The sequence below is a fragment of the Empidonax traillii genome, unplaced genomic scaffold (genome assembly GCF_003031625.1).
Source record: "Empidonax traillii isolate 1590-97213 ecotype Southwest subspecies unplaced genomic scaffold, ASM303162v1 scaffold96:size1206935, whole genome shotgun sequence".
Classification (NCBI taxonomy): domain Eukaryota; kingdom Metazoa; phylum Chordata; class Aves; order Passeriformes; family Tyrannidae; genus Empidonax; species Empidonax traillii.
Genome location: NW_020955289.1, coordinates 389,920 through 413,907, shown reverse-complemented (window position 1 = coordinate 413,907; position 23,988 = coordinate 389,920). Strand labels below are relative to the sequence as shown.

At 37.1% G+C, this 23,988-nt stretch overlaps 1 protein-coding gene across 10 annotated transcripts in view; it reads right to left on the bottom strand.

Moving 5' to 3' along the window:
* SATB1 (SATB homeobox 1) overlaps positions 1 to 23,988 on the bottom strand; it is a 93,905-nt gene that overhangs the window by 42,354 nt on the left and 27,563 nt on the right. For all 10 annotated transcript variants that reach the window (XM_027881821.1, XM_027881819.1, XM_027881818.1 and 7 more), the window contains 4 exons: positions 23,268 to 23,394; positions 22,418 to 22,541; positions 4,450 to 4,561; positions 1,625 to 2,079 (listed from right to left, as the gene is read on the bottom strand). In XM_027881821.1, coding sequence (XP_027737622.1) covers positions 1,625 to 2,079; positions 4,450 to 4,561; positions 22,418 to 22,541; positions 23,268 to 23,394 — 818 coding nt within the window. The remainder of the gene's footprint in view (positions 1 to 1,624; positions 2,080 to 4,449; positions 4,562 to 22,417; positions 22,542 to 23,267; positions 23,395 to 23,988) is intronic.

Below are 23,988 nucleotides of genomic sequence, written 5' to 3'. Positions count from 1 at the left end.
GTAACGAATACCGCTCATGCACAAAGGATATGCCGAAAGCTGTATGCAAAACTGGCTGACAACAACTGACAAATTTACTTCAGAGGGAAGAAAGTTGAGAGAAAACAATGTGCTTTTAGGCAAGTCTGAGACAGAAGTAAATATAAAATAAACTTTATTTCCTGAATTGCTTGCTTGGCTTTTTGTCCAGGTAAGACGGCAGCTGCAAAACATTGTAACATGAAGCCACTATTATTGCTTCAATACTTTACAGTATCAACAGTTAATTTTTTAAACATTGTATTAAACAAGACTCCGTGTCACTTAATTGTAAATACAACAACTGAAACTGCCTGGACCTAACTTAACTTAAGCAATCCTTGCATGAGTTCATTTATCTCATGAAATTTGGTATGAAAGACCCAGATCTTGAAAATCTCCTCTGCTGTTAAGAGGAAAGACACATACACACACAGAACTCTACAGAGAATTCACACAATGACTCTCTTTTAGCAAAAGAAGTATGCAAAATTTTAAAGCAGTAGTAATTCAGAACAATTACAAATGACATGCTGATTCAAGCCTGGTACCAGAGTATTTGAAATGGAATTTTTATTCTCTAAACTATGTAGGGAGAAACAAGGCTGTTTCAAGAGAAGTCCAAATTACAATTTTTTTTGTTATACTATAATCTGCAATAGACAAATTGTTCCCTAAGTATATATTTTCATTTAAAAATGTGAAATCCAATCCAATTTTACCTCTGTATTTTTACCATATTTCCTATTTAAAAAAAAAAATCCCATTAAAATATTTTATTTTCTGTTGAAACATACTTCTAAAATGTTGAGATCTTATTATTTGCATTGAATATACTGACATTTCTTCCATAATTTCTGGTTGATTAAATTCCATGCAACATGGCATTAAGTTAAATTCATAGAGCAGAATAAATTATAACAGGGTTAGCTTCTAAAACAGGTGTAAAAAATAACACATTTTAGTGTTACTTATCAGCTTTGCTAAGGCTAGCTTTTTCTGCATTGAAGAGCTGAAGTATATGTTCTGACGTGGACAGTGGCAAGCTCAGCAACTGCTGTTTTTGCAACAAACTACAGAAATACACGTAAGGAGTAGATGATCTAAAGATAAAGCTTTTGACTCTTAATCTTCTCAGAAGCCTGAAAAGATGTTATTAAGACTTTCACTAGAAAATATTAAAAATAAATGTGAACATGAATAAAAGATCATCTCCGGTACACCTGTGTATGTGGTCAGTATGGGTAGAACTGCAATACAAAAGGCAATCTGTTGGGTGACTTTGTGAGTGGTTCTGCATAAAGCTTTTCATTTCCTTTCCAGGGAAGGTTCAGCTAGTCATAAACCATCACATGGTTTATGGAGAGGAACCAGGGTGTTTGTAAGAACAGTGACTATTTCCACAAACCAATCCCTGAAAATTTCAGTACTGTACCTAAACAGGGACAATGGCCCTGCAAGGAAGCATGTTTCCTTCAAAGGAGCTAAGTGACAAAGTAGAAATGAGGAGAGAGACTTAAAAGATGGCAATTACTAATTATAGAGAGAAAGAAGGGACTCTTAGACTTTAAAAAAAAAAAAAAAGAAAAGAAAAAAGACAACTGACCTGAGTTCGGTTAAAAGCCACACGTGCAAATACTGCCTGTGAGATTCCTGCTCGTTTCAGTTCATCACGGACCCACTGATAGATTTCGGAAGACACCTCTGTGTTTGTTGAGACCTGCTGCTCCAACGGCTTGTTCATGGATCTACTGACAGGAGGAGGGTGGTTCAAGTACTGTTGGTTTAAGGACTGCTGGGCTAGAAGTCTGTTCACTGCATACTGCTGGTTCAGCAACTGGGCCATAACCAGCTGCTGATTTACCAGCTGAGGGCTAATGGGAGTAGATACAAGTCCAGGGTGCAGGTTTGGAAGCGGGGTCCGAACTGATGGTTGGCTACCATGAGAAAGCTGAACAGGAGATGGAGGCTGTTCGGCTGTGTTCCCTGGGACCGGCTGCTGACCGAAGTTGACATGGTTGGCACCTTGCTGGGATAGTTCAGAAAGGCTATCCATCTCAACTACAGTGGAAAAGAAACATTGAAAAGGCCAACATCAGACTGAAAATCACAAACTTGACTGTCCTTGCAAGACATGCTAATAAAAATAAACAAATACAAAACGACGCAATGCAACCCAGTCACGAGCAGGCTGCTGCATCCCACAGTGATGGGCGAAAGGGACTTTGGACAAGGCAGCAACCAAAAAAAGAAGGGGCAAAGACGAGAGACAGAAAAACCACTCCGTGTGCTGCAGACGACGCAGGTCAAACAGTAAGTGCAAACAGTAAGTGCATCTGCACAGGGTAAGGAGGACTGTTAAGGGAAAGCACGCCCCACCCAGAGAGATAGAAGCCCCCAGTGACTGATTTTTTTCCTCCCATGATGTCCCTGACACAACATCTGCAGTTTCCAGCCACTGGAAATCTGTAACAAGCAGGGTGAGGTGCGCACCTCCCCAGGCTCTGCTAATTTCTAGATGCTGCATCAATTGTATGGGACTGCTAGGAACTAGTATAATTTATGTAAATTACACAGATGGGCTGCTTTATCTTGCAACCATGTACGCATGGTTTTTTTCAGTGACTTGCAACATGGTTGAATTTTTTTCTTATATTAACTCATCTGCCTTGACACACCCTCCTTTTTAATTAACAACGCAGTTTCTTAAACTACAAGAGTTCTTCCAGTTCCCTTCTTGTGCATGATTAAACAATATAAAATAACTCTAGGCTGATATAAAGGTGTTTCCTTTTTATCAACGTTATGTCACTTTTTTATTTTAAACAATGTCACTTCTAGAGCTTTAGCAACTCTGGTCTGAAAACAGCCTTAAGAAAATATGATTTATTTAAAAATCAGAAGTCCAGTAGCAATTTTTTCCTAAACAGTAAAGGATTTTGGTTGTGTTTTTTTTTTTTTTTTAAAGTAGCGTCTGAGCTTGTCATAGTAATTATGATCTTCAGTAACAGCCATCAGTGCAAGGCCACCCTTTCCTCCTCAAGGATGAGAGCTGGATGAAGAAATCGGCACCTGGATTTCCACTCGCATCTCTGTCTTTCTCCTCTGTCCTACCGTGGGCAGAAACTTAACAGATAAAAAACAAATCAGTTGTTCTGCAGAGAGTTCTGTTTTCCATAGCCTAGATCAGTCCCCAAGCAGAGACCCTGCTTTTCCTCACCCAGGTGGCTTTGGGGGCAGTGCTGCCTCTCCATCCCAGCATTAGGTTCCACAGGAATACAAAAAAACTCACTTGTTTCCTATTCCCTGGCTTTACTATCCCCAGATGATTGGATGGTGAACCTGTCTTGACAGGCCACATACAGAAAATTTTACAGGGATTGTGCCATGCAGGAGTGGTGCTGCGAAGGAGGTGGGAGAGGCTGCTGTGGAAAGATCAGTCTCCCATGCAGGTGCTCCGGTGCCTAACACATGGACCCCTTGAAACCAACTGAAGTCTTACCACCAAATTTGGTGGTCTCAGTTAAGAAGGCTTTTGGTGTTGCACAGAAGGCACAAAGTAGATTAAGGAAAGAAACAGCCCTTTTTCACTCATGGAAAGGAGAAACCAACCCAAGCGGGCCATTCACTTGGAATAGTAATTCAAGCAATTATCACAAAAGTGATGCATTGTCTTCATTATAGCCTTAAGCTATAAAAAGGCAAGGAATCCGTTTTGGTAGATTAATGATTTTGCTTCAAATACTGAAAGCTAAGTCAAGCTCAAAATTCAATCCAAATTGAGGACCCCCTTCTCCATTCTGTTGAAATCTATTTAAAAATGTTCTGATATGAAGTGTTTAGAATTATGTGAACAGGTTTAAGAAAGATAAAAGGTATCACAGAATTAATATGTTCCACTGATAGATTTTTTTATCTAATAACTTATTTGTGCTTACTACAACAAGCGAACAATTGTCACAACAAATATTTGTTAAAATGAACTGAAATTAGGGCTCCAAAGTTAGAGAAAGATATGAATTTAAAAAATTATATCATTCTTGCTGGGAGGTAGTGAGAGTTATAGAAACCTGTTTCTTTAAATATACATTAGCCAGAGCAAGAAAAAAAACCCCACATACATTAAAAAATCAGTTCGTCACAGTTCCAGGAACAGGTTTTCTAAACAATTATTCTGGGTGGTAGAAGATCTCTAAATTTACAGAATGACAGCTTTACATCTCTGGCAACCCAAGTCAGCTTGGCTGTTTCGATAGCAAATATTTATTTAAATGAATTCTTTCACTATATATGTACTTTCTACATCTACTCATCAAAAGCATCCTAAACTTACTGTGAAGGGAACTGGCTTCTTATATGACTGTGACAGACCTCAATGTGACACATAATGGTATGTAACCACCATCAAGGCAATTTTTTTTTTTTGCTTACCCATCATATCTTTTGCCTTCTTGAAATGTTTATACCACCTTCCAAATTCCTGACATTTTGCTGCTGAGACATTTGCATAGTAAGTGCTGTTCACAATGGAAGAAATCATACTCTGTGAAAAGGGGAGAAGAAAAAAAAAATCTATAATGCGGAGCAGTACAAGTCAAAGCACAAATTATTTCAATTGTTGAACCATTATATTTTTAGCATTTGAGAACCATATTGCATTTTTAATCCTATCTTCCAAAGCTTTTTAAAAAACTCATTAATTGAGCACAAAAACAAACCAAGGTATACTGTAAATGGGTGTACAAAAAGGCAGATGTACTAAGCGAAGAACAAAGTTATTGACCAAGAAACATCAGGCAATGAAATGGGCTCTGGATGGAAGATGCTAATCTTGAAAGTGAATTTTGTTCAGCCTATTTCTTCTTCCAAATTTGACTGACCCTTCACATACCCACACAAGTTTACAGGCATACATATCCTACACTGCCTTCACAAATGGAAGCAGTGACCCAAGTTACCCATGTCCAGTCCCTGTGTGCCACTCATCACAGAGCAAACCCCAGAAAATTGTAGCATTAAAGTTTACCTGAATAACTTACGAGTAGAATAAAATAAGGGGTTTATAGCAGAATAAAATATGTATCTAACAACCCAAAATGAACCCAGCCTTGCTTTTTCTAAATAGGGTATTTTAAGTGATTTGCAAAAACAGGCTTATGAAAAGCTTATTGTCATGTCTAATTCTGTAACTGAATATTAGCTGTAAAATAGACCAAAGGATGACAGAAATGTGTTTTTTTTCCTCAAAGGTTCTCAAGATATCAGATAGCTACAGTGAGAAATTTACCTTCTGCTCAGTTCTGACCAATTTTAAAATAGTGGAATTTACCATGCATAAAACTTTCAGTTCCAGTACATTCTTTTACAAAATCAATTACGACTAAGCCTTGCAAAATGAGATAATGCTCCAACTTGGAAATTATACTCAATATATGATGTCTGAACAACAAAATTAGCAAATATAATTTCAATAGACTGAACTTTGTCACCCTTTAAATTTCTATGTGGAAAGTAATTACTTTTAGTTTAACTACAGGAACTGTCCAGTGTATCAAGAAAATGACAGTCAAGAAGACAAAGCCCTGATTATTATGTTTCTTCGCTATTCAGCATGTAACATTAAGATATATTTGTGCTATCACAAAATCGATGTACAGCATCAACCCTTTGTTACATAAACCGCAATAAACGCTGGAAGAAAGAGTTTGGAGTAAAAATGCAATAAATATTACTATAAGTCTTCTTTTATAAGGCTAGTTCAGTTTCTGACAAAAATTACCTTCATTATTGATCTTAGTGAAGTTCATTATAACCATTTTCTAAGGTATTACTCAGTAACAAGCTACTAGTGGAGGTTCAGAACTGCTAGAGTGAGGCAGTATTATTTATGCCAAATGTGGATACCCTCTACTCAGCAGCTAGCTATTTTAACGTTTCTCTGAATCACCAAAATTCTTGCCATTTCTTGATATTAATCTGGCATTTCTGAAATTAGCTAGAAGCCTTTTGTCAGTGGTATAAAAGGAGAGTGAAATCTTAATAGACTACTGCAACTCTAGCCTGAATGACCTGAACCAAGCCCAGCTGAACCCAATTTCAATTTTCAGTATAATAGCAGTATCATTAATGTCTAATACGTACAGAATTATCTTTTAAGCTCTTTTACAGATTAAACCATCTTAAACATGGGCACAAGATACATAAGGCATAATTTAAAAAGTCATGTGGATCTGGTAAATTATATGACTGCACAGGTACTCTACATGCAGAACCTGCAGATCAGTATGTGCAAAACGGGGAACTGCACCTGTCAGGGGCCTCTATCCCATATCAGCTCATGCATATTTTTGGACACCATTTAAATTTCAAGGTGTTTTTTCTCTCATTTTACTTTGCGCCTTTCAGATGTCTTCTCTTGCCTAAATAACTTTAGTAAGCATGACAACATGTATATTAGTAATAACTTTAGAAAATTATCTATTATTGATGAAGATGTTTGTCTAAGATTTCCTAGTCCTCTCTTCCACATAATTTTATAAAGATGATATACAAATGACATGGCAGTTTCTGAAACTCCTTGTTTCTTCAGGAATAAATTTAATGCAGTTACTTTACAACCAAATAGGGCACTGGTCTGTTTAAGTAACACTGCTAGGAATTTTAACTTCACAATATGAATTTCAAGCTTTGATGGCTAACGTTGGGATATTGCCCCTGCTCTTCAAAATAGATTTAAAAAAAAAAAAAAAAAGTGAGACATTACAAACACTTTTAAAAATGAAAATTATCCTGCATTTTCTTCGAGAACACTTCATGCAAACATTCAAGTGATATTACCTACGCTAAGAATCCTCATCAGGAGGAATCAATGATTTATTTACTAATTCACTGAAGGCAAAATTTTACAAGCCAGATAAAATATTACTACCTTGTTAACTCAGAAAATCACTTGACAACACTGAATGTCATTGTTTCTATGCTTTATTTATTGTCATCAAACCTGCAGTCACATCAGTGCAGAGAGATGCACTTTGCTATAGAATTTCCTATTGCTGTAGAATTCATGTACATTTTAATGCCAATCTAATATGCATGTCTGGTATGCTTATGGCCTAAACGTTAAGATTAAGCCTATGAGTTAGTGGTCTTCCGAGGTCCACAATCTAAACTGGAGGCATATTGATATTTTTTGTATTACCTGGGTCATTACACTTGAGGAGCTCCCCATGTCCCGACTTATCAATAATCAAAATCAAAATTATTGTATTTGAAGCACATCATATTCAGGTACTACTGCATACATCCTCCTTATCTGTGAGGCACAGAGGCAGGTGCCTTCCACATACAAGGATGACGAACATAAATATATCACACAAATATTCAAATGCATCACATTTATCACTCATAATCAGATTTCTTTTTCACACGTTGCAAAGAAAATTGATAGAATGCAAAAACTGGTCACAAATCCACAGTCTTAACTTATCTCTTCAGACTTGAAAGACTTCAAGATCTCAAATCTCCCTCCTTCTCCTCTCCCATCCTCCCTCCCCCCCAACAACATCACTTGCAGTCCTGTTCTGAGAATCGGGAGATCTCATCTGAAATGGTGCCACCTTCACAGAAATCCCACTATTCTGGAATGATACCATCTGCTGCAGCCCAAGTGCTCTTTTTTTAGCCAAATAAGTTAATTATAATTAGGCATCCAACAACTGTGTGGAAGTAGGGGTAGAATTTGTTCTGAAGTTCAGCTGAGGTTCACCCAGTGTAGATTGAACAAAATCCCATTTTCTGTGGAAGATTAAATACCAGAGATTTGAAAACCTGACACCATCTTTTCTCAAAGAAGTTGGGGAACTCCCTGGGGAAATATCATAAATCTCAACCAGAAATATTTTCATATGCCCAGCAAACAAAACCCAGCAAAATGGTAGCATCAGACACCTTTTGAATTGTGCCAGAATCTAATGCAAGGTGCGTCTTGCCAGACACAGGGAGGACCTGAGCCTTTCATGCTGGCTAATTGCTGCAGCCACTGCTGCAGGTGCTTCAAGGGAGGCATTTCTGAGTCATTGCCTCTAACACTGCTCTTCAACCAGGTGAAGTGCTGTTTGATCATCGCTAAAAGTATACTGTTGTCCTTTTTGCAAAGCAACAAAAACAATGTTAATCAGGTTAATTCAATCATCTAAACCAAAACTGTTCATGCTTTTCTGCCAAATCAACCAACCACAGCAAAATCTGTTATCAGTGATTGCTCAGCTTCCAGTCAAAAAAGCTTTTAACCCCCACAGTCCCAAAACTTCCCCTAAATAACCTTAAAATTATTTTTATATGGGCAGAATAAGGTTGTTTTCATGCCTCATGAAGGGGTACTTGGGCTGCAGTATTTACACAGAGCAAATACATGCTAACAGACTTAGCAGAGAGTAACAGACACAGCAGCTTCCTAACACAACTCAGCTGAATTAGATATTGGAGATTCCTTTGCAAATTAAACATTTCCCTCAAAAGGAGCATTGTAACCAAAACTTATTTAGGTATTCCATGTTGTTTAACTAGAAAAAAAAAAAATCTGAGCTTTTTCACAACTCATTCATCGGTGTTTAAAGCTTCAAGCCTGCTCAGCGGAAGGGGCAAGGGCTGCAACAACTTATTTACACAATTATCTAAATACGATTAAACAGCTGATGGACAAATATTAAACTAGAAAATGTATAGTCATTTCAGCTTAATGTAATCCCCTTTCTGTAAACACCCAAGATGATTTTTTTTCAACCAGAACAGTCCTGACATCTCATAAGCCTAAGGGTGAATAGCAAGAGATTGTTTTTGATAGTTATAAATATTCAAAAGACATGCAGACCATCTGCTTTCATAATACAGGTAAAGCAAGACTGAAATGGTGACTGCTGTATAAAAATGGTTCTTTTAACAAAGTCTTCCTCTCCTCGAAAACTATAAAGACAGATGTCAAAAACTGTTTACACAGGGTAATCAGGAGCGTGCAAAATGTAATATTCCTTTTACACACAGTGCTTGCTAAAGAGATTTTTTTTTCTTTTTCTTCCCATCTGTGTGTTGCAACACATTTCTACAAGTTAAAAACATTTTTTCAAACAGAGATCTCATGAATACCCAAAAACATGCTATCTGGTTTCTGAATGCTAATTAATTTCAACTAAGGAATCTGATTTTTTTTTCTGTAGAAAGGAATGCATGCTTTTGAAATGGAGTACTTCAACAATGACAAGACACTGAAAACAGAACACCCCACAAGTTTAATTTTGCACTAGTTTGACACCGGCTATTTTCACAACTGTTTTACATTCAAACCCGCATCTGCTAAATCTGGCTATAAGACAGGCAGCAACTATTCTCCCACTTTTCAAATGACATTTTATTTACGTTTTACTATTTATCAAGTTTTTCAGTATAAAGACTTGTAACGACATAATGGTTTTGTCAAGTGGTAAGTAGAAGATACCTCATCTTACAAGCAGAGTATGAACAGTGCTGCCCATAAACCCTACAGTCAATTTTCAGAGCTGAAACACTAATCTTGACAGTACTCTTTTAATGTATTATATTAATGGTACAGAGGCGTTAAGCACCTTTTTTATAATTCTCAATAAAATGAACATTTACTGAACAATCTGTCAAACTACTGGCTCCGTTTTTTAAAGCCAAACTTTTAAGGCTCTATTCTATTTTGTCTTCCATAAATCCTCTGCTTTACATCCCTAGACACCAGCAGCGAAGCCTGTTCCAATGCTTCAAACCTAACATGCCTTTTAAAAAAAAGAAAAAGAGAAAAGCTACGAGCCTTTGTCCCTAGACCTAGTTTGAATAGTGATAAAGTTGCAGACCAGAACTTAAAGATTTGGGGTTGGGGGGTGGGGAGGGTCTTTTCATGAAGGACAGAGGAACTTTGTTTCCCCTATCCTAGCCACTATCAGTGGCTTTTGTTTGCGTGGAAATAGCAAGCATCCGTTTTAATACAAGCTGAACTCTTTAGGAGTGTTTATTTCTCAGGAGGCTCTACGTTCACATTTTTCAAATGAGAAGGGAACATTCAAGCCCCAACCGGATAACACAAGATTATCCCCAAATCAAAAGATTTTAGCCTTCCTGAGCCTACGCCAGCCCACGTACTGCAAAAACCCGACCAGGGCAAAATGTTGTTCCTAGTGTTCTGGCATGGCAGAGATATATCATCTGCCACTCCAAATGAAAGCAGACCAAATATATCCAGCCACTAGCTGTTTTTTGGACAAGGAATCATGAAATGGACAGTTTAACTGCGTATGAAGAATTATGTTAAATTCCTTGGTCCATTAGCTTGAACTATAGCAAATAACGCAACGGAATTTGTTGTCATATGCCCTATAAACACGCAGAATCAGGGAAAAACCCACAGATGGACAGAGAAGAAAAAAACTTTTGTTTGTGCCGTTGGCATTGCACTTGGATGGCTATCTGACCTCCATACTGTTGCCAGGGTCAGGAAAAGTAAGAATCTGCATGGCAAATGCTGGTCATATAAGTTAAAACTGAATAAAATACAGATTTACAATGATGGCACAAGCTTTTCTTCCAATACATGAGCATGTCTTTCTTCCTTTCTCTTATCCTTGTAAAACCTAAATTATCTCCTCCTCCTTTTCTGCCTTATGTTGTCTTTAACTATTATAAATGTATGTATTAACGTAAACATAAAGCTACATTGAATATAATGAGGGAAGATATAAAACTAAAAGAACCCAAATAATATATACATATCTACGAATATATTTAGATATGCATAGAAATATACCCACACATGGGAAGATTTTGAAACTCTGAAATGAGGATTCAGCATCTGAAGGAACTGATCCTTGCACTATTTTTACCATTCTGTAATGTAAATTCCCAGTTGCTGCATGACAGAGCAGCATTCTCCCAATGTTTTCCGAGCATCTCCCACTGATGGATATAAATAAAGCTCAAATAAAAAGCTGCTTCCCAAGATACTAGTCTTATAACTACAAAGGTTAAAAGCTTAAAAGAGAGAATGATAGGTAGGTGGGAAATGTTAATTCAGATTTGAAGAACTTCATAACTGCTTTACAAGCTTTATGGCAAAGTGCCTTAGACTTTAAAAAAAAAAAAAAAGAAAGAAAGAAAAAGAAGTCACAACCTCAACCTATAAAAGATAAGGAGACATAACATATTTTTGTCTTCATTGTCAGATGTCCAACATCAATCTTTTTAAGAATCCTGATTTTTATTGCACACAATTTGTAAATGACAGGTACTTCGTAGTAAAAGTCCTGGCTAAACCCTTCCTGAAATCAACCTGGATAAGCATAAAATGCAAAATAATCAATATTTAATAAGTTAATTCTGGGTTTACTTCACGGAACTAAAATTAAATTGAGGGGTGAGTTGTTACACCCTGAGATTTTGATTATGCAAGTGCCTTTGCCAGCAGAGCTCCGAAACTTGAGATCTCCACGGGTAAGAAAAGCACTACCCATTTCAGCCAGGAATCCATTTGAAAGAGCTGTTATGAAGTAACTAGACTGCTTTACACTGCTACTTCAGCTTGAACTGGGAATGCGTGTTCTCAAGGGCTCTACTGATTGCTCCCACATTGGTGCACATCACAACAAGATCTCAGGGTGTACAGGCAGAATTTCTGCTGGACGAAGCCAAACCTAGAAGCCCTGCTCCAACCCTGGCTAGACTTCAAGTGCACAGAACCAGAGCTAAGCTACTCCAGGGGAAGTTTCATCCTTCCTTATCAGTCCCATGATGCGGTGACAGGGTCCTCAGCCTCTCTCCAGAAGGCTGCTGTTCCTACCTACACTAGGCAGTGCACTACGTGAGGCCTGTGCACCTACACTCACCTTTTCTCCTTGGGATGCAACAAGCAAGACTAGAGGAAGCTAGAGCCCAGGACAACAATCCAAATTATGCAAGATGGATGGGGATAGGGCAAAACAGCAGAAATAAAGAGGTAGGTGAGGTCTTGGAAATCTCGCAGACTGATCTGGTGAAAATGTGAAACACCTTCAATCCTCCTCTCAGGTGGATTGCTTTTCTTTCTAAACACTCTGTTCCAGCCAGGTCAGAGTGCTTCTGACTTGTTTCCTATCTGGAATGCTTATCCTAATGTACATGCTTTCAAATACTATTTTAATGCAAATGTTTTGAGCAATACAGGACATTTTAGATCTATTAATGCATTAAAGTCAGCTTTGTGTATGTTAAACTTTCCACAAAAATGCAGCATACACATTCTCCTGATACAGATGTTGATAACTGCTCTATCTTCAACCAGCCACATGGCTGTTTTCAATACAGTTTTTGTAGAATTGCTTAATATCCACCACATTAAGGAAGATTTCCTTGCTGGGAAATAGGACATGATTTTCAGCAACTCTCTTCTCGGATTCCACCGTTCTGCTAGGCAAAGCATCAGATGTCTGGCATGAAGCTGAGCCCTAAGGCACAATGTCCAGACAAGAAGTCATCAGACTCAGTAGCACTAGCAGTTGTCTTGCTGAATTTCTTTTGGTGTTAAGGATAAGCGTGTTCTTTGATCTCTTTTCCTTTTTCTACAAAAGTTTTTGCAGATTTTTAAAGTCAAAAGAGACCATTTTGAACATCCATTTTGGAATCTACATGAAAAAGAGACCCTTGAACTTCATCTAGCAATTTCTGAGTTCAGCCAAGCTACCAGTGGCTGAGCTAGAGAAATGATGTGATATTTATCTGAAGACTTCTTGTGCTGGGTCTTGCATCGCATCCATGCTAATCTCTTTGACTAGATATGCACTGTTTATGTACCTTTCTACTAGTTCATTTTTTTTTTAATGTAGGAGTAGCTTTTAGATTGAACTTCATTGATTGCTGCTCCTAGTGAATGCATTTCTCATGCCTCTGATTGCATGCTTAAATACTCCTCTAATGCCAAATGTAACATCCGTTACCTATCCTTTGCTTAAATGGTTAAGTGTCAGTTTTATTATTTCACCATGTACCTCTTTATGATTATTCTTTATCATATAGACCCAAATTCTGTGAGGGAGGTGCTGCTAAAAGCACACGAAGAAACTACTTTCTTTCCTAAAAAAAACGTAAAAATTTGTTGGGAAAATAATAATTTATAGTATGAAATTTGCTATGGATTCTTAACTTCTACCAAGTAAAATCATAGAAAGGTGACATTTTAAGCACATACGCTAGCCAAGATACTAGTTTCACCTCTGTGTTCCTACCTTTCACTGTCAAGAGTTTGTGAAAAGTATAAATGCTCTGAAGAATTCATAAAAAGATCCATGATTCAATGAAAGGTATCTCAAAAGAGAAATGTTCCACCTAGGTTTCCATGAGGAATATGTACAAGCACTTTGAGGTTCTATTTACTAAATTTTTTTTCTTAGGTACCCATTACATTAAAATATATATATTTTAAAAAATGCAGCTAGATTAGATTCAGCACACAAAGCTCCTCCTTACAAAAAGTGAAGGAACACACCTTTAAGAGCTTGGAGATGTACTAGCTGACATGTATATTTCGGTGGAATTTTACTGTAAGATATATTCATAAATATATAGATACACAACCCTTAAAATTCTATGAGTCTAAATATACTGATTCAAATACAAACACCCAAGGTAAAATTATAGAGCTGAAATCTACTGTCCATCTCTAGAAAGGCCATTGATATAAAAGTCCTTTTGCATGGGTTTCAGGTTTTCATCATCACAAAACCCAACCTTCTCCCTGACAGTGTACTATAAAGAATCAAATCCTTTGGAACAGTGGCACAGCGATGCACAGGTTGTGTTTTAGCAGTTTCCCCCCTCTTTTGGTGCAAGCTTATGGAAGAACTGCAGCTTTCAGTGTAGGAAATCTTAGAACCTAAAAAACAAAATAAAAGTGAGACAGGTGTATATAAGGAGAACGTTTCATCTGTTCCCACCTCTAGGGAACAGAACATTTCCCTTTTGAGCAGTTTATTCCATGGCTTGGAATGAAGCAGGTCTGAGGTTGCTGCTGTCCTGAAAAACCTGTCCTCTGATCACAGCTGCAGGCACCAGAGGAATCTGATACCAATTTATGCTATTCTTAAAGAATTGTCCAAGGAAAGGGAGACAATACTCGCCCTCACCTTAGGGTTCTCTTACCATGTTTCTTAGAAATAAAAAGAACCTAACTATTAATTAAAAAAGAAAAAAGTGGTGATGGTGGGGGAGCAAGCTTTGAGAGTTTTGCTCAGTCTGTTTGAGAAACTCATCTCTTTTAAGTTATGATTAGAGTGAAGGCATGCAATGAGTCCGGTCTGACAGGGCTAGAGTTGCTTGTCTCTGAGCATTGCCTCTCAACAGGTGGGTCCTGTTTTTGCTTTTGTTCCCATCAGGTAAAAAATTACTACCAATTCAAGTAATTTTCTCCCGATGCATCTTTATGCCTACACCCCTGCATCCCCTAACACAGATGTACCTCAGCTTCAAATCTGCTGACAGTGACGCTACAGCACCTACAGAATTTGCTCAGCTTTTGGGTAGGTTTTATAACCATGCTGATCTCTGTGCCTCCCACCACTGCTAGTAATAACTGAACCAGTCAGGGAAGGTCTCTGCAAACCAGTCACAGCAGTGATTAAGATGTAGACATACGTATCTCCTCGCCCTTTAAATAGAAGGCTTAATTGGCGATGTGGATAGCAGCTTTCTAATGGACAGAAATTAAACTCCATTTAATTCCTGAGGAGACACTTCCAATGCACAAGGTTTACCACACATTTGGAGTGTGGAGGGAGGGGGGAAGGAAGGAGCTGCATGCACAACTCTCTCTACCTCTGACAATCACTGAGGAAAAAGCAACATGAGGACCAGAATGGCATAAGTGTGGCAGGTGTGAATTGACCTGCACTGGCAAAGCTGTGAGCTGGGAAACTTGCAAATCACATGATTGTGCAATACTTGGCTCCAGTCAGTGCTATCATGTTCTTTATTAAAAAAAAAAAAAAAAAAAAAAAAAAAAAAAAAAAAAAAAAAAAAAAAAAAAAAAAAAAAAAAAAGTCTTAAAGACATGTACATCAAGTTAAGGGATTAACTGTCAAGTGACATTACTGAAAATAGAGACAATATATTTCTTTATTGTTAATGAAATTCAGTTAAAACTGAAGGAAGTGATAAAGAATGTACTGTTTTGTAATGTATTTTACATAAGAACGTAATATAGAAAGGGAAGTGCAATTAAATCTTAATGTGGACTTTTTTATTTTTAGTTTATCATCTGGTTTACATTTTGAGCCCCTTTGCAGCAGTAAATTACGCTGCCATTTCTTAGGGAATAACTGCCATGTTAATTTAGTTTAATAAAATAACTGACAGAAAAGGGGGAAAAGAAGCAAGAAAAGACAGTACCCCCCTCATATGCACACTCCTTATCTTTAGCTAAGTATTCAAATGCTTTCTATATGAATTGTCCGTGGTCCAACTCCAGCACCATGTAATAATACAATACATTACAACACAGTACAATGCAATCTTGGGTTTCTGTAGCGCCCTTCATGCAAGCATCCCAGGGTGCTTTACAATCATTATGAGTTAAAATTAAAACTGAAGCACATACAATTCCTAATAGAATAATTTTAAAAATGCTAAACAGAACAAATAACTTTTAAGTCTAGATTTAAAAGTCCCAACAGCCAAGCTTTCCTTACTTCAATTGGCAATGAGTTCCAAAGCTAGGGAGCAAAGCGACTAAAGGCTCTCTCATGTTATGTTAAAGGATCTCTCATGTTGTTTATACTTGTGCAGTACTCTACAGCCAAAAATTTGCCAATAAGGAAAAAAAAAAAAAGACTTATTTGCAATCTTGCTTTAAAGAACACTGGAGGAGTGGCTTGTTAACTCTCAAAGTTATGGAAAAAATAAATCAATCAGGGTTTGCACTAGGCCATGACTGCATTAAAAAGTATGCGAGAAACATGAACAAATGAATACAAAATTTTGTAGTAGTGCATTACTTGACTGCCTCTCAACCCTCTAAATGTATCCAGAAGGGAAAAAAAAAAAGGCATGATTATATGTATACATATAACTATAAAAAGAACATCACTACAAATATTTAAAATGCAGTTATTCTATGTACCATTCTCAGGACCACTGAATAAACACAGAAGTCAAGTAGCTCAGTTCTACAACATATGCATGTTTTAGAAGGAAAACATATCAGAAGAAAAAGTGCTGTGTTGCTTTTGATTCTGTCACTTCCCTAAAACTTGAAGTCCATATGATGCAGATAACCATTCACATGACACAGTTCTCAAAATTACTGAGTTACAAGCACAAATGGTTAGCCCACAATGTGGGGGACACAGTCACAAAAATACATTAATTTTGTACTTTGTTCACAAGAGAGCCTGGCAGAGGACAGGTGCTTATAATTCCGTACAGCTGACTTTAGGAGTGTTAAAAAAAACACAACAAACTATCAACACTAGCATCATTCCTCTGTTGGACTCCTCCACTTTTCAGAAGCAGAAACACAAGACCTCATTACAGCACAGATACTAAGGGACACACTGACACTTTGCACACTCCTCTGAAGGCAGAAACTGCATTTATTTGAGGAATAAGGTACATTTCTCCCCTCCTCCACACAATAATTTCAGGCCTCATAACTGTTTTGGAAATGGACTTTACATCCTTACTAAATTCTAACGAAGAGACAGAAAAAAATAGCTATATATTTTCTCCTTTATTAGGGCACTGCCCAGATAAAACAGTTGTAGATAGACTGACATAGCTCTAACACAGAGCATTTTGGTGCATCTAAAGAACATTTAGGTGCATTTAAAGAATATAGATTAGTGATCAGATGATCAAGCAATTGAAAGGTTGAGTACCCTGTGAATGTCCTCACCCGACTCTACCAACACGCGCATTACATCTTGCTCATCCCATAAACAATACACTTTGCACTGCCCATTCTATCTGGATGACTAAAAATCATTGCCACAAATTTTAATAGTTAATCACAAATGTTTTAAAAATCCAGATACCATGTCAGCTTGAAGAGACATCATAGTGAATGCTCTTGAGCAAGTGGGAGGTGGGTTGAAAAGGCCTGCCTGCCAAAACCTGAACCCAGGCCCTCAAGGATTTACTTCCCTGAAATAATTAATGACATCTTTAAAATCTAAAGTACAGCAACTTCTAAAGCAGAAAAAGGAGCTGCATTCCTTACTCAGGTTATTAATTATTGGGGGAGGGGAAGAAGAGAGAAGACTTAAAAGCAACAAAGAAATCCAAGGACTTGATCTTAAGTCTAGGTAGGTAAAATAATTGAAAGGGGAGGGGGTAAAACATACCTTTCGGTTTTGTAAAGCATGAATTAAAAATTGCTCATAAAACATATTTATTTTGGCAACTCTTAATTGTTCATTCCTTGATTATGTATAGGTATAGAAATTTTAATTTTAGAAAACAACTTTTTTGGTTAGGATTTTGGAAGAAGGGGGTTGGCCAGAACAGCAGCGAGGAAATGTAAGAGGATTTCTATTGAGCTGCTTATTTGCCGTGATAGCCAGGTGCCTTCAGATCAGGTGAACTGAGAAACAGCGATGTTCTAAGAAAGCTTTCTGCCCGTTGTCTCTGCCAGATCATATAAAGTCTGCACGATGTCTGCATAAAATAACATGCAAATTCAGGGCAGGATATCTGAACAAAAAGGAAAGAATATGATCTATAACATACCCACGTCAGATGCAGAGAATCATTCACTACAGCATGGAAGCTTGTTAAAAATGCAGTCAGGACAGTTATATTTATCACAAGTGCAAAACTATTCAGGCTTGGGTATCGTACCAGCACTTGTTTTGTGTATGCATACTTTTCATGGAATGCAAGAATATATCCCTCTGACTGAAAAAAAAAAATATTCCCTCATCACCAAGAGCAAAATTATGTAAATAACATTATATGGTGGTAGAAGGGGGGAATACACAAGTATCTTCAAAAAAATTTTAAAACAGTAATGCAATGTCTGTAAATTACTACGTTCCCAAGTATCACAGCCTCTAGATATATTTAATGGAAATATTGCATGTCTCCTACAAAATATTGGGGAAAAAAAGCCATAGAGATTTGAGATTCTACTATATATCAGGCCTGGAATTTTTCATCTGTAATGCACTGACTCATGGTTGTCCTGAGAGTCAGACTAGAAACAAGCAGTTTCAAAGGATGAGCAAAACGGGCAAAAAAACTGCAAACAAAAACCACCAAATACCTTCACATTTCAGGATGCTATGGAGTAAGAGAAAGAATACACTGCTTCAGAAGTGCCTGTTTGCGAATACTAACAACAATCATTTAGGAAATGTTTTTGTAGGAAAAAAAATCAGGTGAAATAATATCAGAAGAAAAATTAATGTCATTTGATCACTACCATATTTTCAAAGCAGTGCCCTGATACTAATTAATCTCTACGATCTCTTCATTTGGTAGGTGATTTGTTGTCTTCTTTTCCTAGAAAAGGTTCCAGGAATACAAGATAAGAGGTAAACCTAAACGTTCAAAACCACACCGTGAGTTTATTCCAGAATTATCTAAAGAATTTCCCATTCTTTTCTTGGACCAATAGCCCATGTTGCTCTCCACTTCCTCATAAAAGTTGATCTAACTACATACATATATAAATACACAGAGAGAGTGAAAGACAGTAATTCAGCAGGGACAAAAGAGGAAAAAAACCTCTTATTAATATCAGCATACATATGGCCTGTAGTATTTCAGTTATTAACCGTGGAAGCAATAAGAGACTTCTGCACTAAAAATCAAAATAGAGCAAAACTGTGAAGGTGAAGTATGAAAATGCTAAGACTAAGGCTGAGAAGAGACACTGAAAGAGTAACATTAAGTAAGTAAATGCAACAGAGCTGTCTGCTTGCCTGATCACTTTAGAGCAGCTCCCAGAAGACTGAGGTAGAGTAGAGCTTCTGTGCAAGGGTTTGGAAATAAGAATTGATGGTAGAACAATTTCTTTACAAGCCTTTAGAGACTCAAGAGCCAAAACAGGAGGGAAATGAGATCTAGGCCACTCACAAGATAGACCAATTTAATGGAATGCACAAGACAGCCCAAAATTGAGCCCTAGATTAAATTGCAAGTTACCTTCCCCATCAAAAGAAATCTGGTGAGGAAGCAGAAATGAAGAGAGCTGTGCGTATGAAACGCGAAACATCTTTCACTCAGCATCTGCACATGCTGCCAGTCTCTAGCAGTAAAATCTGCAAACTCGATGTAAAGGTATTTTCAACCTTTTTATCCAGTGCAGACCATAAGTCAGAACAGGCTTAGCTTTCCCACACAAAATTTGCAGGGTCCTTTTACCTTAACTGCTTGATACCAAAAATTTGAGACCAAACCTCTGGACGCCTGTTTGCAACTCCACAGCAATTCAGAGCTGTGAATTTGCTCTGGTCCATCCTGAGCACTCCAAGTCACATCTACAGGGATTCCCCATGATGTGAGCTCATATACTGAGCAATAAACCTGACCTTCAGGTGTGGCCACAGCAGTCACAGTGCAAGGCGTTTATAGTAGCTTCAAAAATGACCATGTATACAACTTTTCTAATGAAAGCAGGAGTCACAATACTATTTTACTAAGAAAGGCATGAAGAGTTCTTACCTTTATGCCCCAAGGTTTTAGCTGGACAAGAAAGAAAATGACAAAAAAAAGTAAAAGAAAAAACCCCACACTCAAGCAAATAATGCTGTTAAGTTCTCATAATTTCTATAATTGAAACAAACTGGTTCTCAAAGTTCGTTTGCCTATGTATTTTCAAGCTATTAAATATATCTGCACTATAAAATAGTTTGCTTGGGGTTTTGGGTATTTTTTTTTTTTGCAGTAGATAGAATGCCAGTATTCTGAACAAATATGAGCAATTTTTTAATATAAAAAATTCAGGATTGTTTAAGAAAACCCAGTAAATTCTACGTGAGAACAGGGCTTAAGAGATGCCATGCGTGGAGCACAGCTGCTTAAATACTTTAAAACAAATCCCTCCATACCTACACAAAACAGAGTATGGCTGATGACAGTGACAGAAAATGGTAACTACTCTTGTTTCCACTTGGAGTCATTTTTCTGTGGCTAATAAATTATATCCATAACAGTGTTAATAAGTTATGGTACAGTGTCACTGCATTAGTTTGCATTTGTGATGAAGCACTTCATATGGCGTTACCTATACCTGTGGAAGTACAAAACAGGAGAGACCCCTCCTCTGCTCTCAGAAGAATCTCCCACTTTGACAGAACTCCCAAAGGAAACACTGCCTCCTGACCTCTGCCTTGTTCTTACTTCTCACCTCTGTTGCAGCAGCATGCCACTGCAGGGCAATTCACAGACTTTAATACCTTTAATGAAACACTGCCACTCTTAAATCAGAATCCCTTCCATAGGAGCAATAATACAATGAGCTATTAGTTAGGCAAATACAGATCAATTTAGTCATGTGAAAAGGACACTGCCAGATCAACGCATCTTCTCTCAAGCTCCCAAAGGGAAATAGGAAGGTTCAGACAGACTGCTGGGCTCTTGATCAACCGCTGTAACAACTTGTTTTTCCAAAAGTTAGGAATAAATAAATGTATTTTAAGCTTAACATGATTTGGTCCTCAAAGAAAAAAGAAAAGCAGAAGCTATTTAAATTCCTTCAATCTAACTATGTCAGCGCTGGTGAAGATAGAAAGGACAAAATATTAAGCATGCTTTTAACAATAGAAAGAAGCTCACAGCTTTAAGTATATTCTTTTACAGGTAAAGAAGTACAATTCAGTAAACAGTCCTAAATCAGAGTTCTGTAATCTGGAGTTTTGGTCATCTCATGCATTAACTTGAAGAGCTGTTATTAGGCAAGATTTTTTTTGTCCAATAAAGTTATTATATAAAAACTCAGTATAGTTTAAAAGCAATTTTTTAGAGGAATGTAATTACTGAACTGTCTCCACTACCATGATGCTTTCTCTAATAAAGTTTTCCTTTTGAAAACTTCTTTCTGCTTTATATATACATATATACATAAACTTCTATGTGAAACACAATGCCCAAACAGAAACAAGATATTCCATCTCATCTCAATAGAATTTATTTGCTTTCTATCAGTACCAAGTAAAAAGTACCACTATTAGAATAAAATAGAGAAGAATCCCAAGTTATCTGTAGCTTCCACAATCCAGCAGTCCAAAAGCTCACATGCTTTTGTAGTAGGTACATGAAAGATAACTTTGCAGACATATTACTGGAATGGTTTGCAACCAGTGAAGATAATTTTGATTATTTCCACTTCAGAACTTTCTATATTGGAGCCACATCACTGAAAACAATCTAACTGTAGGGGAAAAAAAGCAATGGGAAACAAGCCTGCTAATATATCTGCAGGAAAAACAGACAGAGACTAGTCCTCTATAGATTAACTGAACTTTTTTGGAGACAAAAGCTCAGTATTCTGAGCAAGAGAAATAAAATCCCCATAAAAATACCTTGGCTTACTTAATTTCTCTTCTTTCCCTCCCTGCCACAACTAGCATCATTTATTTGTATACTGAATTAGTCTCCACTGCATCACAACAAAATACATTTTAAAATTTAAAAGGTAAAAAAAGAAATACCATGTTCCCACCACAGCATTGTTGGACACCATTGTGCGCAGAAAAATAAGTTGCGCCTTTGCAGTAATTTGACCAGAGAAAAACAAAAAGAATGGCATAATATAACTAAGGCTTGAGGTAAGCATTGGTTCAATATTTAGCAATGAATAAATTGAGGTTTCATTTTTGTTTAGGTATATTTTTATTAGAACTAATAAATGACTGATTTTCCTTTGGTTGTTTGCAACAACACATCACCCAAAGAGCTTTATTCTTTATTCCCTTCTCATATAGCATGCCAAAGATTGTCTCGTTTTAGGAATTAGCATTTAAAACTACTGCAGGTTATCTAACAAGCATTCAGATTCAATAGTACTTTTGACAGCAGTAAGTAAAGAGCCTTTTAACATTTTGAACACATGTGCTTGAAAAAAGTAGTTGCATCAAAGCAGTTCAAAGACTGAAGACAAAAACCAGTTAAAATCCAGTTTGCTGTGAGACAATTTTAGTGTGGTGTAAACAACCTTTCACGACTCCCCATGGGAAACATTGTAAGACTATGTTCAAAATGAAGCAGGCATATTTATAAAGATCATGAAGTGGTCAAATGCATTTGCATTTTTGGCAGATCCACTCCACGGGTACTACTTGCTACAGTCTGTAGAAATCTCAGATCTCGCATCAGCATTGCCTACAGTGCTTTATTATTTATTATATGTTATGCTAAGTACCTGTGAAAGGGGACATTCCTTGGCCAATGAACTCTGGTTCATATCCTTCAGTAAGTCCTTCAGAGCATTTCTTACTGTTGTGTGAGACCATTGTTCAGGAGGCAAGTCTTCTAGTTTAGGGCAACTATTTGAAACACAGATTAGAAAAGGGATTATTACAAGATTGCATCCTGCTGCAGAACATTCCTTTAAGACAGACAGATTTCATTTTGCGCATCAAGCAGATGCATCTGGAGATTGCTCTCGGTCTCCTGATTGTTCCGATTAGTTAATTACTTTATACAACACATCTGCTGTATTGATGCATGAATTATACATCAGCTGCATGTGGCGACTATTTTTTCATGTTACTTCTACCTTCCTGCTCTGATGCGCTTGGTAAAACAATTTAAGGTGTAATGCTTTCTCACGACTGATCATGAAAAGCATTAATATATTAACCATTTTTTCTTTTTTGTTGCTGTGAAATTTAAGAACCTAGACAGCAACAATAAGTGTGAGCAAGTCATTCTTTTACAAAATGCACACAGATGGTACTGTTCATGATATGCAAAAATATTTTTCTCTTAAGTAAACTTTATGTAAAATGCCTTCTTGTAATGCATCATTTAATTGACTAAAATGGAATATAGTTTTAATGAGATATCCAAAGAAAATCTATGTATCAGAGCTATAAAAGTTTTCTGGAATAGTATACTGTAAGTTAAAGAAGAATTACAGTAACTAAAAAGGAATTTAGGCAAGCCTCTGTACTTTGAGCACAAAGCACAGTGGGAATTAAATACAAGCAATATTAACAGTTAAGAGCAGATAAGTAACAGTTCATGTCCCAGAATGGTGTACAACTTACCTGTGTAACTGGATTTTCAGTGTGACCACATGATACACGTCTTGCAGCATGTCTGCTACTGTAGCATCAGGGGCATCTGTCACATAGGAGAGTGGAACTGGATTCCACTTCCCAACCTGGATAAGCCCTGCACAATTGTTATTTTGTGAGGGGAGGGGCAGTGGGCAGGAAAAATCGAAAGAAAGTAATTTACCTGTTAATTCATAGGAGCAAAAAAAATTATCTGATTTTAACAGGATCACCACCTTTGTTTCTAGCCTCTTAGATCTGGCAAAACAAAAGAACATCCCCCCCCCCCCAAAAATCCCCCACCCACACACCACCAAGGTTATTCTTTATCTATATTATGAAATGATACAAATGCATTTCAGTCGAGGTTTTCTTACTATGTATAGAAGTGTATTTTGTTAAGTTCCCATGAATTCAGCAGGACATGATATAACAGTTAGCGTTCGTTCTTATAAATTAGAAAGGATTTTGCAATGCAAGAACTGAGCACAAAAAAAAAAAAAATTACTTTGCAGTCTATAAAACCATGAGGCACAAAATAAAAGAAACAGAGCTGGATATTCAGTCATAAATGCAAGTTGACTCTCAACAGTCCATCTGCTCAAATATGCTTTACACTTCCTTGTGGATCCTCAGTGGAGCAGATTATTAAGGTCAATAAGCATACTAATGATTCAGTTGAAGTCTTTTTTCTTCTTAAAAAAAAAAAAAA